The sequence below is a fragment of the Pseudorca crassidens genome, chromosome 13, assembly GCF_039906515.1.
Source record: "Pseudorca crassidens isolate mPseCra1 chromosome 13, mPseCra1.hap1, whole genome shotgun sequence".
NCBI classification, from domain to species: Eukaryota; Metazoa; Chordata; class Mammalia; order Artiodactyla; family Delphinidae; genus Pseudorca; species Pseudorca crassidens.
In genome coordinates this window covers 67,078,120-67,095,729 of record NC_090308.1, presented here as the reverse complement: position 1 = coordinate 67,095,729, position 17,610 = coordinate 67,078,120, and the positions used below count along the sequence as shown (strand labels likewise).

The 17,610-nt window shown below is 34.5% G+C and overlaps 1 protein-coding gene across 5 annotated transcripts in view; it reads right to left on the bottom strand.

Annotated features, from left to right (window-relative positions):
- The window catches only part of RNGTT (RNA guanylyltransferase and 5'-phosphatase), a 219,463-nt gene that overhangs the window by 84,824 nt on the left and 117,029 nt on the right, over positions 1-17,610 (bottom strand). For 4 of the 5 annotated variants that reach the window (XM_067702600.1, XM_067702601.1, XM_067702602.1 and 1 more), the window contains exon 13: positions 9,301-9,401. In XM_067702600.1, the coding sequence (XP_067558701.1) occupies positions 9,301-9,401 (101 nt within the window). Of the gene's footprint in view, positions 1-7,983; positions 8,493-9,300; positions 9,402-17,610 lie in introns of those variants that run through there. The other variant, XM_067702604.1, reaches the window with a different exon arrangement.

Here is a 17,610-nt window from a genome sequence, read left to right as displayed (position 1 = left end):
TAGTGATTTCTTTTTCATTTTTATAAATTAGATTCTGAAAAAGATGAATAAAGGTCGTTGTTTCTTAGTAATGAATTCATGTAATTTACAGTTAATGTATTCTAAACTCCCCTGAGACTATGTAATACGGTCTATACTTTCTACTATAAATCCATATTTAAATGCTGAAGCAATTTTAAAATCTAAATAATACATAGTCCAGCTCTAGTTATGAAAGTTAAAACATTACTCAGAAGAGGTAAATTTGATGATATTTGAGGAACTCGTGTCACTGTATAATGGTCAGGAAAAATACTTTTGATACTAACATGTTAATTTACTACAATTTAGATCATCAATTCTCAAACAATTAAATAAAAACAGAATGTACGTTCTTAAAAAGCTGCATAACCTAGACTTCCTCTGATGACTGAAAACATGCGTACGAAACCTGCAATGATTTCTGTTTATCAGCATGAACATGAACTATCTCTGAGCTGCAGATATAGAAAATTTCTAGTTGATAGAGGTTTCTAATTAAAATATTACAAGGTGGTAATGTACTATAAATACAATTGCTAAATCTGTAGTGTTTACCCTGAACAATGCTGGTATGTATATATGCATTTAGAAAATCTAAAGCTTAAACTGTTATTACACAATGAAATGTTTCCTACATATAACTGAGTATAATTTTTTGAAAACCAAGGTCATATATAACAGGTACCAATATAATAAAAGTAAGATACTGAAAACAACCACTAGCAACACCATTTCATGAAGCTTTGCAAAAATCATGGATCATAATTGTTCTTACTATCCCATTATTCAACACTTGGAAGTCCAGTTTGCTAAGATAGTTTTCTGATGTATACAAAGAACAAAATGAGCTCCTACCATACCCTTCCCCCATATCCTTTCCCTTGAGATTCAAAGCTTAATATGAGTTCCATTTTCCAGAGATAAAAGGACTGCATTAACAATGATGTGCCCTAGCTTTCTTCTTTTTACAATAAATTACCATATTTATATTTTGAAGCTGTCATATGCTAGAGGATATTAAATATCCTCTTGTCATAATTAACTCTTTAAACCAAATTAAATGGCTTGGTTCAAAACAGACTGTGAGAGTTACAAGAATATAATTCTATCACTAGTTATCTTATAATTATTTTAATAATCAGAGCTATTTAATTTATTCCACAATTGCATTAAACAGAGAAATGCACAGTGGCTAAAAAGCTCAAATTTTTCCTCATTTTACCCATAATATATAAACAAGATTTGAACTTGGGATGTTCAGCAATAAATTTATAGTAACTTCATCAATACTCGAGGCCAAATCTTAATACCGCCAAGCTGTAACAAATTGCTAATTTTTAAAATTCCATCCATAATTATATCAAATATAAGCCACTGGACTAAAACATAAGCATTTCATTTTACTAAGGCTTAGTAATATTTTTGTTATAAACACAATTGTTTCTGCAGTAGACTAATATAATGGCATGGAGAGTGACTCTCCTTTATGATACGATACAAACTCAAGAAGGTCTATAGTAAAATACTATGTTCACAGGCTGCTTGGATTAGTTTGAATCACATTCTCTCCGATGTGATTCAAAGTAGGAACTACACTAGTATTTAATCTATACACTATTCCCCAGGGATATCTCCCAGGTAACAAGCTCCTCATAACGTAAAAGCTAACTTAGAAAAATTGCAATTAAGTAAAACATATATTAAATTAGAACAAATGACACAAGCAAAAGGTTCTCGTTGTAATGAATAATTTGAAATGAATAAATAGTTAAATGCCAAAGAACCAAATGATAAAACAAAGGTAATACCAATTTCTCTTCAGTAAATTAACAAGTGAAAAAAAAGTATTTTGACTCCAGTGACATTACAAGCACAAGTTTGTAAACCACATGTTCCTTTTCTCCTAGGTGCTTTGACTATATTTATTTTTGGTAGATGGCCTGAGAACGATTTTCTGTAGGAAGTAGGGAAGACAAAATCAAAGGGTTAAGAAGAATTACTAATACCTCATAGACAGCTGGGCAGAGGAACTGAACAGCCAGCCACAGCTTCTCCTTCCCTCATCCGGCCCACTTGGAAATACAGCATAATCAAGAACTTGATACACTAACCATTCAAACGACTGAAACCCAAGGAAGCATTTGTCTTAAAAAATGTTTGCATGATGAGAATATGTTCAATAGGATAAACAAAGCAGGTACCATGGGCCATTTGCTAAAAAATAAAAGTAGCCATTGTTATACCCCTCCGACCAGCTAGCTATATGCCAAATAGCTCAGTTACTAAGTGTACTATGTAATAATACTGGTTATATTAGTGCTGTTAACTCTAATTAATTTCATTTAAAATAATTCTTTTAATAAACTGTAAATAAAAGAGTTAAGCATTTCATTCCAAAATAGAACAGAGGGGGAAAAAAGAAACTGGCTCTGTTCAGCAGAGAAATAAGACTCTTTCCCCCCTATAGTTTATTAGCTATATTCTTGCTGACTTAATCCTTTCGTACACAAGAACATTTTTTTCAGCAGTCTGAATATTTTACCACTGTAATTTCTTTCTTAAAAATAATAACACTTGGGGCTTCCCTGGTGGCACAGTGGTTGGGAGTCCGTCTGCCGATGCAGGGGACGCGGGTTCGTGCCCTGGTCCAGGAAGATCCCACATGCCGCGGAGCGGCTGGGCCCGTGAGCCATGGCTGCTGAGCCTGCGTGTCCGGAGCCTGTGCTCCGCAACGGGAGGGGCCACAACAGTGAGAGGCCCGCGTACCGCAAAAAAAAATAAATAATAGCACCTGTTCAAGTAAGCATTAGAATCAGATTATTCTTTTCTTTAAATAAATCTGAGCAGAAGGAAAAAAAAAAACACTTTAGTCAGCAGAGTTAAGAGGACTTGTTCATACATTTTCAAGTAGAATCATGTAGTTGATTTCACTTACTTCATCGTGCTACTTACTAAGCTAGCATTTCTCAACTTCAAATGCCCAGACCTGAGTTGGTTAAGATGCATCTCATATTTAATCCTACAAAACCTCATAAAGCAATACTATTTTTGCATTTTAGGCCAGTAGCTTGTAATTGTAAAGTCTATAAGGGCAGAACCCATATTTACTTTGTTCACTCCTGCAACTGAATATAGAATATGAATAAATCTTCACAACAAATCTATGAGCTAATCACTATTACTGTGGACATTTTACAGATGAGGAAGCTTAAAAAGATTAAGTAACAACAGCAAGGAAGTAGTGGAGCTAGGATTTGGTTCTGTGCAGTCCTGGCCAAAAACCCATGTTCTTAACCACTATACATATTGTCAACATTATTTTAAGACATTTGTTACCAAAAAATTCTATACATAAAAATTTTGTGATTTCTTGCTCTCCAGGTGCTCAACAATTTATAATTAATTACACAAATAAACTGAAGATATATGCATTTTAAAAGGGAAAAATTAACAGGGATTGGAATCAAACAGGAAATGATTCACAAACAAAAGTGAAATTTACACAGTTCAGCAAACAACAGAACTGTAGGATCGGCAAAATGGGAATATGAACTTTTAAATCTACCTTACTGAAAACAACAAAAATAACAGCAATATATAATTACTATATATATTAATATATATTTTACATATATTAGATCATTTAAACCTCACAAAAGTCTTACAAGGCCAATTCCTATTTTACCAATGAGGAATCTGAGGCACAGAAACAAGGGCTGTGCTCAAGGTCACACAGGTAACAAGATTTAAACCCAGGCAGCCTGACTCTAGAATCTGGGCTCTAGACTATGCTATACAAATAATAAGTTTATACAGCTCCCTATAAGTCACTGACATCGTACTCGAGAGTTTGCACTCTCCAGAACACAGACAACCTTTGTAATCCTAGCTTTTCACAAAGACCACAATTTTTTTTTTTTTTCGGTACGCAGGCCTCTCACCTCTGTGGCCTCTCCCATTGCGGAGCACAGGCTCCGGACGCGCAAGCCCAGCGGCTATGGCTCACGGGCCAAGCCGCTCCGCGGCATGTGGGATCCTCCCGGACCGGGGCACGAACCCGCGTCCCCTGCATCGGCAGTCGGACTCTCAACCACTGCGCCACCAGGAAAGCCCAAAGACCAAAATTTTTGGTTGGAGATTAGTTAATATAAACCCACAATAATTTTAAAACAATGTATAGCTTTCAGTTGAAAATCTGAATTGTATGTCTGTAAAGCTCAACACAATGTAAACTGCTAAGATATATACAAGTTATTTTAGGCCATGATAAATCATCATTAATATACCTTGAATTTTCAGAAATGGTACTATAAGGAGGGAAAAGAGCAAAGTTTAGATTTTAAATGCCATCAACAGGACAGTTAATAGATTTTTCTATTTGCATTAAATTTTAATCTAACAAGAATCTATACTATAACCACTTTATTACAGCAGCTAAGGGAGATTCAAAACCATACTTTGAAAGCCTAAGACATCATAAAAAAAACTCATTGCAGACATTTTCAAAGATTGGTATTTACATTATACCTTTCAAGACATTCCACTCTATACTAAGCTGTGTAGAAATATTAGGAACACAATCAAGAAAAGAAATTAATTTGTCTCATGGTTTTCTTTTTCGTTTCTCTTAACATCTTTATTGGAGTATAACTGCTTTACAATGGTGTGTTAGTTTCTGCTTTATAACAAAGTGAATCCATTATACATATACATATATCCCCATATCTCCTCCCTCTTGTGTCTCCCTCCCTATCCCACCCCTCCAGGAGGTCACAAAGCACCGAGTTGATCTCCCTGTGCCATGTGGCTGCTTCCCACTAGCTATCTATTTTACATTTGGTAGTGTATATATGTCCATGCCACTCTCTCACTTTGTCCCAGCTTACCCTTCCACCTCCCCATGTCCTCAAGTACGTTCTCTAGTAGGTCTGCGTCTTTATTGCATCTTGCCCCAGGTTCTTCATGACCTTTTTTTTTTAGATTCCATATATATGTGTTAGCATACAGTGTTAGTTTTTCTCTTTCTGACTTACTTCACTCTGTATGACAGACTCTAGGTCCATCCACCTCACTACAAATAACTGAATTTTGTTGCTTTTTATGGCCAAGTAATGTTCCACTGTACATATGGGCCACATCTTCTTTATCCATTCATCTGTTGATGGACACTGAGGTTGCTTCCATGTCCTGGCTATTGTAAATAGAGCTGCAGTGAACATTGTGGTACATGACTCTTTTTGAATTATGGTTCTCTCAGGGTATATGCCCAGTAGTGGGATTGCTGGGTCATATGATAGTTCTATTTTTAGTTTTTTTAGGAACCTCCATACTGTTCTCCATAGTGGCTGTATCAATTTACATTCCCACCAACAGTGCAAGAGGGTTCCCTTTTCTCCATATCCTCTCCAGCATTTATTCTTTGTAGATTTTTTGATGATGGCCATTCTGACTGGTGTGAGATGATATCTCATTGTAGTTTTGATTTGCATTTCTCTAATGATTAATGATGTTGAGCATTCTTTCATGTGTTTGTTGGTAATCTGTATCTTCGTTGGAGAAACGTCTATTTAGGTCTTCTGCCCATTTTTGGATTGGGTTGTTTGTTTTTTTGATATTGAGCTGCATGAGCTGCTTGTAAATTTTGGAGATTAATCCTTTGTCAGTTGCTTCATTTGCAAATATTTTCTCCCATTCTGAGCGTTGTCTTTCCGTCTTGTTTATGGTTTTCTTTGCTGTGCAAAAGATTTTAAGTTTCACTAGGTCCCATTTGTTGATTTTTGTTATTTCCATTTCACTAGGAGGTGGGTCAAAAAGGATCTTGCTGTGATTTATGTCATAGAGTGTTCTGCCTATGTTTTCCTCTAAGAGTTTAATAGTGTCTGGCCTTACATTTAGGTGTTTAATCCACTTTGAGTTTATTTTTGTGTATGGTGTTAGGGAGTGTTCTAATTTCATTCTTTTACATGTAGCTGTCTGTTTCCTAGCACCACTTATTGAACAGGCTGTCTTTTCTCCACTGTATATTCTTGCCTCCTTTATCAAAGATAAGGTGACCATATGTGTGTGGGTTTATCTCTGGGCTTCCTACCCTGTTCCATTGATCTATATTTCTGTTTTTGTGCCAGTACCATACTGTCTTGATTACTGTAGCTTTGTAGTATAGTCTGAAGTCAGGGAGCCTGATTCCTCCAGCTCCAGTTTTCTTTCTCAAGATTGCTTTGGTTATTCGGGGTCTTTTGTGTTTCCATACAAATTGTGAAATTTTTTGTTCTAGTTCTGTGAAAAATGCCATTGATAGTTTGATAGAGATTGCGATGAATCTGTAGATTGCTTTGGGTAGTAGAGTCAGTTTCACAATGTTGATTCTTCCAGTCCAAGAACATAGTATATCTCTCCATCTGTTTGTATCCTCTTTAATTTCTTTCATCAGTGTCTTATAATTTTCTGCATACAGGTCTTTTGTCTCCTTAGGTAGGTTTATTCCTAGATATTTTATTCTTTTTGTTGCAATGGTAAATGGGAGTGTTTTCTTAACTTCACTTTCAGATTTTTCATCATGAGTGTATAGGAATGCAAGAGATTTCTGTGCATTAATTTTGTATATGGTGGTTACTGCTACTTTACCAAATTCATTGATTAGCTCTAGTAGTTTTCTGGTAGCATCTTTAGGATTCTCTATGTATAATATCACGTCTCATGGTATTTTAGTATCTTAGCCCCACTTCACTAATCACATGCTACAATTCTTATGATTCAGAGACATAGCTACTCTCCTTTCAAACTATTACAGGCATACTTCTCATAATTCTAACATACTGCATCTAACATAAGTATTAGATATAAACTCATTTATTTCATGAAAACTGCTATAATACATAACATTCTCTCCATAAAAAAAAGCATATTACTCCAGCTAACTGAATAATATGTATTTTATGTCATAATTATCATTTTATATTTCATATTAAATACCCCATTTTTGAAAACTGACACCCATGTTACATAAATAAATCAGGTACCTACAGCAATGTAACTTGCATATTGCTATCCAAAAAAATCACCTTAAATGCTGACATTGTGGTGTGTTTTAAAGAGGACTAGAATCAAAAATAATTCATTTTTTTAATAAAAAGACATTCAAATACATAAAATTTTAATATATATATATATATTTTAAAACATACTAAGAATAAAAGCAAATGACAAACCACTAAACTGAATTACACTTTGCTATATTTAATTGCAATGGACAAATGGAAGGAAAAAATTAATAATATCATTTCTAACACAGAAAAATGGACATGCTACATTTAGCCTCATGTAGCTTTTAAGTGTTGCTAAGAATTACAATCTGTAAAAAGCAAAACAAAATCACCTTTCAAAACTCAATGAAACAATCAACAGAAACACACAAGGGTTTATACTCCTTAACTAAATATTATAAATAAAACATTTAGGCAAAATAAAAGATTTAGTAATGAGGCAATTTAACAAATTTTAGTTCACCTTTGAAGCCTTATTTCCAAAGAACCATATTCACCTGTGACTTTTAAGAATAAAAAAAAGAAGAAGATGATGCAGGTGGCAGCATCTGAATTAATCCCTCAGCTGCCACTGTTTAGAAGAGTGGTGGTCTTCTCTAAGCCACTTCCAGAAAAATATATAAGCCTACACTCAGCTTGCATGACTTTTGATGTGGAGGTTCCAAAGTGAACCAGCAACCCAGAATATCTGTATACCCAACACTTTGTCAGGAAGAATAATCTTGAGCTTACTACTTAGCAATATTTATCCAAAGATATTTTATATATATGGGGGGGAGGGGGAATGTGTTTTGGGGAAGTTTCAAGAAAATACTGATTAATAATATTTAATTATTCATATTATTAGTAGTTAATAGTGTTATAATAATATAATATTGGTTAATAATTAATAAAAATTAACTGATATTAATGTTAATACCAATGCATAGCTAAGATTAAATTAGAGAAATAATATTTTTGGTTAAGTATTGATAAGCAGGAAACTAAAGATTATTCTTCCTGACAAAGTAACTGGCATACAGATATTCTAGATTGCCAATATTATTTCTCTTATCTAATCTTTTATATTATTCTATAGAATATACATATTCTATCCAATCCTACAGTCAAAAGTTATCTACCTATCCTTGGATTAAACCAGGCCAATAGACAGTGAAATACCTAAACAACACTATTTGGGGCCCCAGATAATTGTTCTGGCTAAACTGTACTTTGCTATTAAGTCACAAACTCTTATTTAAGAATGTAAAATACTAACTACTCTATTTTTTGAAAACTGATACCCATATGACTTAATAAAATTCTTTTTTTAGTTAGGATTCACCACACTACACAGTACCTTTATTTGAAAATATACAGTCTCTTAAGAGACTTAATCTTCTGGAATCTGGATTCATATAACTCATCGTATATCCTTCATTCCATTAGCTACAAAAAAATAAACCTGTGGTTTATCTTTGGCAAGTAAAAAGAATTTTATGGCATGCATTGGTACACTTTTAACCTCTCTGCCAGCATTATCTTATTTACTTTCTCTTTATGATTTTCTTGATTAAACATTTCTTGTTTTGTTGTTATGTATTTACTTATATGAGATGCCATAAAAAATTGTGAAACAAGGTAAAATTAAACAAGGCTTTGGAAAAACAATGAAAATATTCATGCTAAAGCATTTTTTACTCTAAAATAGCAATCAATGAAGTAAAAAATGAAGATTAACCAATAAATGAAAAAAATTCACACAATGAACATAATGAAAAATTGTAATGTAATTCCATAATTAAAACCCTACCCTAATAAAGTATAGATAAGTGTTTGCTATCCAAATACAAACATGAAGTAGTTTCCTTCAAAGGAAAAAAGGCTTGTTTCAAAACATTCAATTATAATATTAATGATCATATCTTATATTTGTAATTCACTGAACAGGATTACTTTCAAGTAAAATGTATTTTCACTTTTACAATTAAACAAAGTTCATTTTTTTATATTAGAAATAACTTTAAGACTAAAATTAGTGAAGTTTAAAGGATGCTACCAACATGTTAGCTGTGATAGGTCAAAGAAGTAATCTGGGAAAATGAGATAGATTTATGGGTACATACATAAAGTATACGTAAAAGTACTTTACTTTCTTTTTGTAAAGTATATGTAAGATACCCAGTAAACAGTGAAGCCTTATGCAAACGGTATTATTTCATGTAAAAATCATGGGGAAACAAAGTGGCATACTTACCCTTCTCCTCCCATTCTTGTTATCTTTAAGCGAAAATCCACAGAATTCAAACTGGGAGGCTTCCATTTCAAAATATCATCACATCGACCAGGTTTATATTTCTAAAGTGAATTAAAATGATGATAATAGTTAATATGAAGCTAAAAAATTAAACATTTGATTTATTAAATATAATATCAATTACTTTTCATTAAGCAAAATCACTACTTTTTTCTGAATATAATTTTTGTTATTTTTAACTGATGAGTAAAGTTAGATATCAACCATCTTACTGATGGCCTCTTTTTCTGCCAAAGCATGTAGACACTTGTTTGTGAAAGTCTCGAAAAATAATGAAACCTGTTATTCCCTCCAATCCTACTATAACTTAAAGGAAGTTTGATCACTTTTAAAAAATTTTGTTCCTTCTTCAATAGCTTTACTGTGGGATAATTCACAATTAATAAAACTAATGAATTTTGTCAAATGGATACAATCATGTAACAATCGCCAGAATCATGATATACAGCATTTCAATCACCCCCAAAAAGTTTCCCCTTGACAGCTGCAGTCAGCTCCCTGTTACCAACTCTCCGGCAAGAGTGACCTTCTTTCTATCACTATAGTTGTGCCTTTTCTAGAATTCATAAGAAATTCTTACACAAGGTTTTGCTATATGCTGGTGCATATATTAGCTTGTTCCTTTTTATTAAACTGAGCAGGATTCCATTCTATGCATATACCACAAATTGTTTATGCATTTACAAGTTGATGGATATCTGGGCTGTTCCCATTTTTAGGCTACCAGGAATGATGCTGGTCTGAACATTTGCGTGGACATCCGTTTTCATAACTTTTGGGTAAATACCCAGCAGAATGGCTGGGTCACATAGTTAATGTATGTTTAACTTTACAAGCAGCTGTCAAATCGTTTTCCAAAGTGGCAGTGACATCTTCCATTCCCACCAGTAATACATGAGAGATCAAACTGCTCCACATCCATCCTAGGACTAGGTATTGTTGGTCTTTTTAATTCTAAAGTATGTCTCATAATTTTAATTTGCATTTCTCTAAATGACAGATGTTGAAGATCTTCTAATTTGCTTATTTGCTGCTATCTGTGTATTTTCTTTGGTGAAGTGTCTGTTCAAAATTTTCCCCTTGTTTTTACTGGGTTATCTCCTTATAACTGAACTGGAAGAGCTGTTTACATATTCTGGATAAATAGCCTTGTTTGGATACATGTACTGCAAATATTTTCTACCAGTTTTTGTCTTGCTTTTTCATTTTCTTAACAATTTCTTTTGAATATATTTTAATGAAGTCAAAATCAACTATTTTTTACAGCTTTATTGAAGTATGATTGAGAAATAAAAAATTTAAGGTATACGACATGATGTTTTGATATATGTATACACTGTGAAATAATTACCACAATCAAGCTAATTAACATATCCATCATCACACAGTTACTTCTTTGTGTATGTTGTAAGAACATTTAAGATCTATTCCCTTAGGAAATTTCAAGTATACTTTATTATTAACCACAATCACCATGCTATACATTAGGTTTCCAGAACTTATTCATCTTATAACTGAAAGTTTCTACCCTTTGATCAATATCTCCCCTCTTCCCCTACCCCCCAGCCGCTGGTAATCACCATTCCACACTCTAAGTTTGACTTTTCTTTTTAAGATTCCATATATATATATATAAGAGCTTATTTCACTTAGCATAATGTACTCCAGGTTCATCCGTGTTGTCACAATTGGCAGAATTTCCTTCTTTCTTAAGGCTGAATAATATTCCATTGTATATGTATACCATTATTTTCTTTAACCATTCATCCACTGATGGACACTTAGGTTGTTTCCACATTTTGGCTACTGTGAATATCGCTGCAGTAAAGATGTGAATGCATGTGTCTCTTCAAGATGATTTTATTTCTTTCGGATACATATCCAAAAGTGGAACTGCTGAATGACATGTAAGTTCCATTACTAATTTTTTGAGAAACCTCCATATTATTTTTCATAAGAGCTATATCAATTTACAGTCCTACCAACAGTGCACAAGGGTTCTCTTTTCTCCACATCCTCACCAGCAAGTTATCTTTTCACTTTTTGATGATGGCCACCCTAACTGGTGTTAGGTGATATCTCAGTGTGGTTTTGATTTCCATTTTCCTGATGATTAGTGATGTTGAGCATCATTTCAAAATCACCAATTTTAAACTTTTACAATTTGTGCTTTTTGTGCCCTCTTTAAGGAATCTTTGCCTATCCTAAGGTCACTGCAATTTTCTACTACATTTTCTTAGAGAAATTTTATAGTTTTAACTCTTATTTTTAGGTATATGATCCATTTGAGGTTAATTTATTTATAAGATGTGAAGTAAGGGACTGTTTGTTGTTTGGCAGTTGGATATCAATTTCATCCAGCACCGTTTGTTAAAAGATTATCCTTCTCTCACTGAATTGCCTTGACATCTTTGTCAAAAATCAGTTGTTTATAGATATAGATATATTTCTATTCTTACTAATCTGTTGCATTGATAAACATGCCTCTCTTTCTGCTCATAGCATATTGTCTTGATAACTCTAGCTCTATATTAAGTTTTGAAAGCAGTTATGTAAGTCCTCAAACTTTGTTTTTCTTTTTCCAAATTTTCTTAGCTAATGTAGCATTTATATTTCCACATATATTTTATTTTATTTTTGGCTGCATTGGGTCTTCCTTGCTACGTGCAGGCTTTCTCTAGTTGCGGCGAGCCGGGACCACTCTTTATTGTGGTGCACGGGCTTCTCATTGCAGTGGCTTATCTTGTTGCAGGGCATGGGCTTCGGTAGTTGTGGTGCGCAGGTTCTAGAGCACAGGATCAGTAGTTGTGAATGGGCTTAGTTGCTCTGCAGCAGGTGGAGTCTTCCCAGACCAGGGCTCGAACCCGTGTCCCCTGCACTGGCAGGCAGATTCTTAACCACTGCACCACCAGGGAAGCCCTCCACATATACTTTAAAATTACCTGGTCAATTTCTATGAAAAATAAGTTTACTGGGATTTTAAGTGAGACTGCAGTAAATTAATAGATCAATTAAGGGAAAAATAACATCTTAACAATACTGAATCTTTTGATTCATGAACACTTCAAATCTCTCTATTTACTTAGTACTTAGGTCTTCCTAAATTTCTCTCAGCAATGTTTTGTAGTTTTCGGTATGCAGGTCTTGCACAACTTTTGTTAAATTTCTTCCTAATAATGTAATACTTTGGTGCTATTATCAATACAAAAAATCGGTTGTTTCTATACAACAGCAATGAATAATCCAGAAAGGAAATTAAGAAATCAATTCCATTTACAATAGCATCTAAAAGAACAAAATACCTAGGAATAAATTTAACAAAGGAAATGAATGGTCTATATACTGAAAACTACAAAACATTACTGAAAAAGTTTAAAAAGACCTAAAAATGGAAAGACATCCCATATTCATGGATAGGAAAAGTGATATTGTGATTTATAATAAATATACATTTGGTCTTCATCCCCACTTCTGGCACAGAGCTCCTAAAACCCTTGGAATTTCCAAAGAGAAGAGAGTGATATGGGTCTTTTATTATGCTAATGAGGTGATTTTGAGGTAGCACCTAGGGATGGGGGCTAGTTGCCAGGAGCCAACCAAGTGATCAGAAGGTTGGAACTTTCAGTCCCAACCCTCTGACCTCTGGGGAGGGGAGGGGGGCTAGAAGTTGGATCAATTGCCAGTGGCCAATGGCTTCATCAATCATGCCTGTGTAATCAAGGCTCCATAAAAACCAAAAAAGAAAAACGGGGTTCAGAAAGTTTCTGGGATGGTGAACACATGGATATTCAGGAAGAGGGGGTGCCTCGAAAGGGCACAGAAGTTCCATGCCCCTCCCCCATGCCTTGCCTTATGTATCTATTTCCTCTGGATATTCCTGAATTACATCCTTTTATAATAAACCAGTAATCTAGTAAGTAATATATTTTTCTGAGTACTGTGAGCCACCCTCGCAAACTAATTGAACCTGACAAGGGGGTCATGGGAACTTCTGATTTATAGTCAGGTGGTAAGAAATACCGGTAACAACCTGGAATTTAACTGGTGTCTGAAGGCCAAGGAGAGGGTCCTTGGAACCTCCAATCTACAGCTAGTCAACTAGAAGCACAGGTAATAACATGAACTTGCAACTGGCATCTGAAGTTAAGGGGTGGGGGAGGGTGGGGAAACTGGAAGCAGTACAGTTTTGAAGAGCCCTCAACCTGTTGAATCTGACGCTATCACTGGGTAGACAGTGTCAGAATTGAGTTGAATTGTAGGACACCCAGCTGGTGTCAGAGAAGTGCTTGGTGGTGTGGAAAACCCCCTCCACACTGGGACTGGTCTCAGAACACCCATTAAGAAGAATTAATATTGCTAAACTGTCAATACTACTCAAAGCAATCTATAGATTCAATGCAATCTCTATCAAAATTCCAACAACTTTTTCTTTTTAACAGAAATAGGAAAGCCAATCCTCAAATTCATATGCAGTTACAAGAGACCCTGAAGAGCCAAAACAATCTTGAAGAAAGAACAACACAAAGTTATAAGACTCACACTTTCCAACTTCAAAACTTACTATAAAGCTACAGTAATCAAAATGGAGGTGTTGACATAAGGACAGACATTTAATCCAATGGAATAAAACTGAGAGTACAGAAATAAACTCATATATTGATAGCCAATAGCCAATTGATTTTTTTTTTTACAAGGATGCCAAGTCCATTCAATGGTGAGAGAACACTCTCTTCAACAAATGATGCTGGAACAGCTGATTTCCACAAGTAAAAGAATGACGTTTGGAACCCTATCTCCCATCATATACAAACACTAACTAAAAATGGACCAATGCCCTAAATATAACAGCTAAAACCATAAAACTCTTACAAGAAAACACAGGGGTAAATTTTCATGATCTTGCATTTGGTGGTGAATTGTTAGATATGACATCAAAAGCACAAGCAATAGAGCTTCCCTGGTGGCGCAGTGGTTGAGAGTCCGCCTGCTGATGCAGGGGACACGGGTTCGTGCCCTGGTCCGGGAAGATCCCACATGCCGTGGAGTGGCTGGCCCCGTGAGCCATGGCCACTGAGCCTGCATGTCCAGAGCCTGTGCTCCACAACAGGAAAGGCCACAACAGTGAGAGGCCCACGTACTACAAAAAAAAAAAAAAAAAAAAAAAAGCACAAGCAATAAAAAAAAAGATAAACTGGACTTTATCAAAACTAAAAAACTTGTGCATCACAAGATATCAAAAAAGTGAAAAGATAACCTACAGAATGAGAAAAAATGTGCAAATCATATACCTGATAAGGGTTTAATATCCAAAATACATAAAGAACTCCTACAACTCAACAACAAAGACAACCCAATTTTTAAAATTGTCAAAAAACCTGAATACACATTTCTTCCATAGAAGAGATACAAATGGTGAATAAGCACATAAAAAGATGCTCAGTATCATTAGCCATGAGGGAAATGTAAATCAAAACCATAATGAGATACTACTTCATATGGGTGGCTGTAATTTTTTTTTTTTAGAGGAAAATAACAAGTGTTGGAGAGGATGTGAAGAAATTAGTAACCATGTATGTTGCTGTAAGGAATATAAAATGATCCAGCCACTATGGATAATAATTTGACAGTTCCTCAAAAACTGAATTTGAAACACAGAATTACCATATGACTCTGCACATGGTAGAGCGAAGAAAATTGGAAACAGGGACCCAGATATTGACATGTCTACAATCTAGGTTTCCATCACCATATAAATGGGTAAACAAAATGCAGTATATACATACAATGGAGTATCATTCTGCCACAAGAAAGAATGAAGTTCTGACACATGCTACAATGCTAAGTGAAATAAGCCAGACACAAAAGGACAAAAATGGTATGATTCCACCTGTATAAAATATCCGCAATAGGCAAATTCATAGTGACAGAAAGTAGATTAGTAGTACCAAGGGCAGGGGGTGGAGGCGGGGGGCATTGAGGGGGTGGGCGGAAGGAGCGTTATTGCTTAACGGTTACAAAACTTCTCTTTGCACTGATGTAAAAGTTGTGGAAATGGTTGTACAACACTGTCCATCTAATCAAAGAGACTACAGCATAGGAAAAAAGTGTTTTAAATTATTCTAGAACATAGTAAAAAGAGAAAATCTTTTACTTTGGTGGCTATGGACTTATTATAGAGGAATTAAGATTGAAAACTTTGAGTAATGGGTAATATTCACTAATGCAGACTTATACCATGATGTAAATATGAGCAAAACACTTGGGTAGAAAAATATAGAATCTCCTGAAGGAGAGGAAAGTATGTCAATTCAGCGAGGGCATTATGGGGGACGGGGCCATATTATGAGAAAGGTACTCAGGAAGGAAAAACTGCTAAGTGTTCTCATTACTAACATTTTTTAGATATACGAGTCAAATTGCATTCTAACAGATCTTTATAAATTTGAGGGAAAAATGCAAAAACCCTAGTCATCGGATCTCTTATTTCAAACAGAAGTCCATATAATGACAAATTTTGTATAACAAGTTTCGCTAAGCAAGACAAACCATTGGAGTTGACAGGAAAGACATTTCATCTGTAGCAAATTTAAGAACATAATGCACACTATCTTCCCCCAAGGCTTGTGCTTAAACATGAATAAATATAAAATCAAATATATAATATTTCAGTGGAAGTTTTTGTCCATTTATTTGCCCTGAGAGATTCATTTAGGTAACACATGTCCTTCAGGATGATCACAAATAAACCTCTTTAGACTTGCTGAATATAAACGTTTTTATAAATGTTAAAACTGCTAAATTTTCCAGTAGTGACCCCATTAATAAAAATAATAATAAAATTTAGTCTTTTTTCTAATAAAGTCTATCTGACAGAAACATCACAGACCTTTTAGTAAGAGTGGTTCCCTATGGTAGTGAAAGGTAAAAAGGAGTGAGGGGAGAAAGGAGTGTCAGCATCCCACACCAACCCCACTCACAAGCTGCCAAGGGAATGTCACATGTACAAACAAAGCATCATTTACTTCCGTTCTCTATTCATTTATATGACTATGAGTATGAGACCACTTCGAAAACCAACACCAATCTAAGTTATTAAATCTAGGAAATGTTAATGATTGTACAGCTTTAAAATATTTCATAATGGGTACCTAATAACAAATTCTAAATGTAATTTTAATATAATATTATTTGTAAAATAGCTACTAACTATCCTTCACATTCTTCTCTGTGGAAATCATCTAACGGAGAATAGCATATACTGACTCTTCTGCTTTTACACAGCAATAGTTCAAGTACATAAGTCATTCCTTATCTGACTGTACACCAAACCATTTATATTAATCTGAAAACCTAGACTTGACATGACTGAGAATTTCAAAGTACCTTTATGAAAATCAATGAAATGCCTGACAAAAATTTTTAGGAAATTATATTTTAAAAATACTGTAGTTCTGAATTACCGAATATAAATGCAACGACATAGATCCCATGAGTAAAATGTATTTAAATACCTGTTCGAATGTAAATTCTACTTCAGTAAAATCATGTCTAATCATGTGCCTACGAAACAATTAGTAAAATACTCAATAAATACTTGATAAAAAATTTTTAAAATATGGGCTTCCCTGGTGGCGCAGTGGTTGAGAGTCCGCCTGCCGATGCAGGGGACACGGGTTCGTGCCCCGGTCCGGGAAGATCCCACATGCCGCGGAGCGGCTGGGCCCGTGAGCCATGGCCGCTGGGCCTGCGCGTCCGGAGCCTGTGCTCCGCAACGGGAGAGGCCACAACAGTGAGAGGCCCGCGTACCGCAAAAAAAAATTTTTAAAATAAATAAATAAAAATAAAGTGAAAATTTTTTAAACTTATAAAATATTAGTCTCAGGTATTTTTAAATTTATATGTTTAAATAGAATATTTTAGATTATGAAATGACTTAAATTAGCACTATTCACAGAAGACTATGTATATCAATAACTATTTAAAAATCCTTTTTTCAAGTTCCCCAAAATAATAAGGTCAAAGATATTATATAATACAGGGAATTAAGCATTTTAAATATAAATATTTGTGAGTCCTCAAACTTGAAATACACTTGCTGAATATAAACAAGGGTACAAAAATATCCTTTCAAGCTACATTTTCCAATGTATAATTAGGGAGTAATGAATTTTAATTTCATTAAATTCACCAGCATGTATCTAGAGTGAAATAATTATCAAAGCTATATTTAATTGATACATATAATACTTA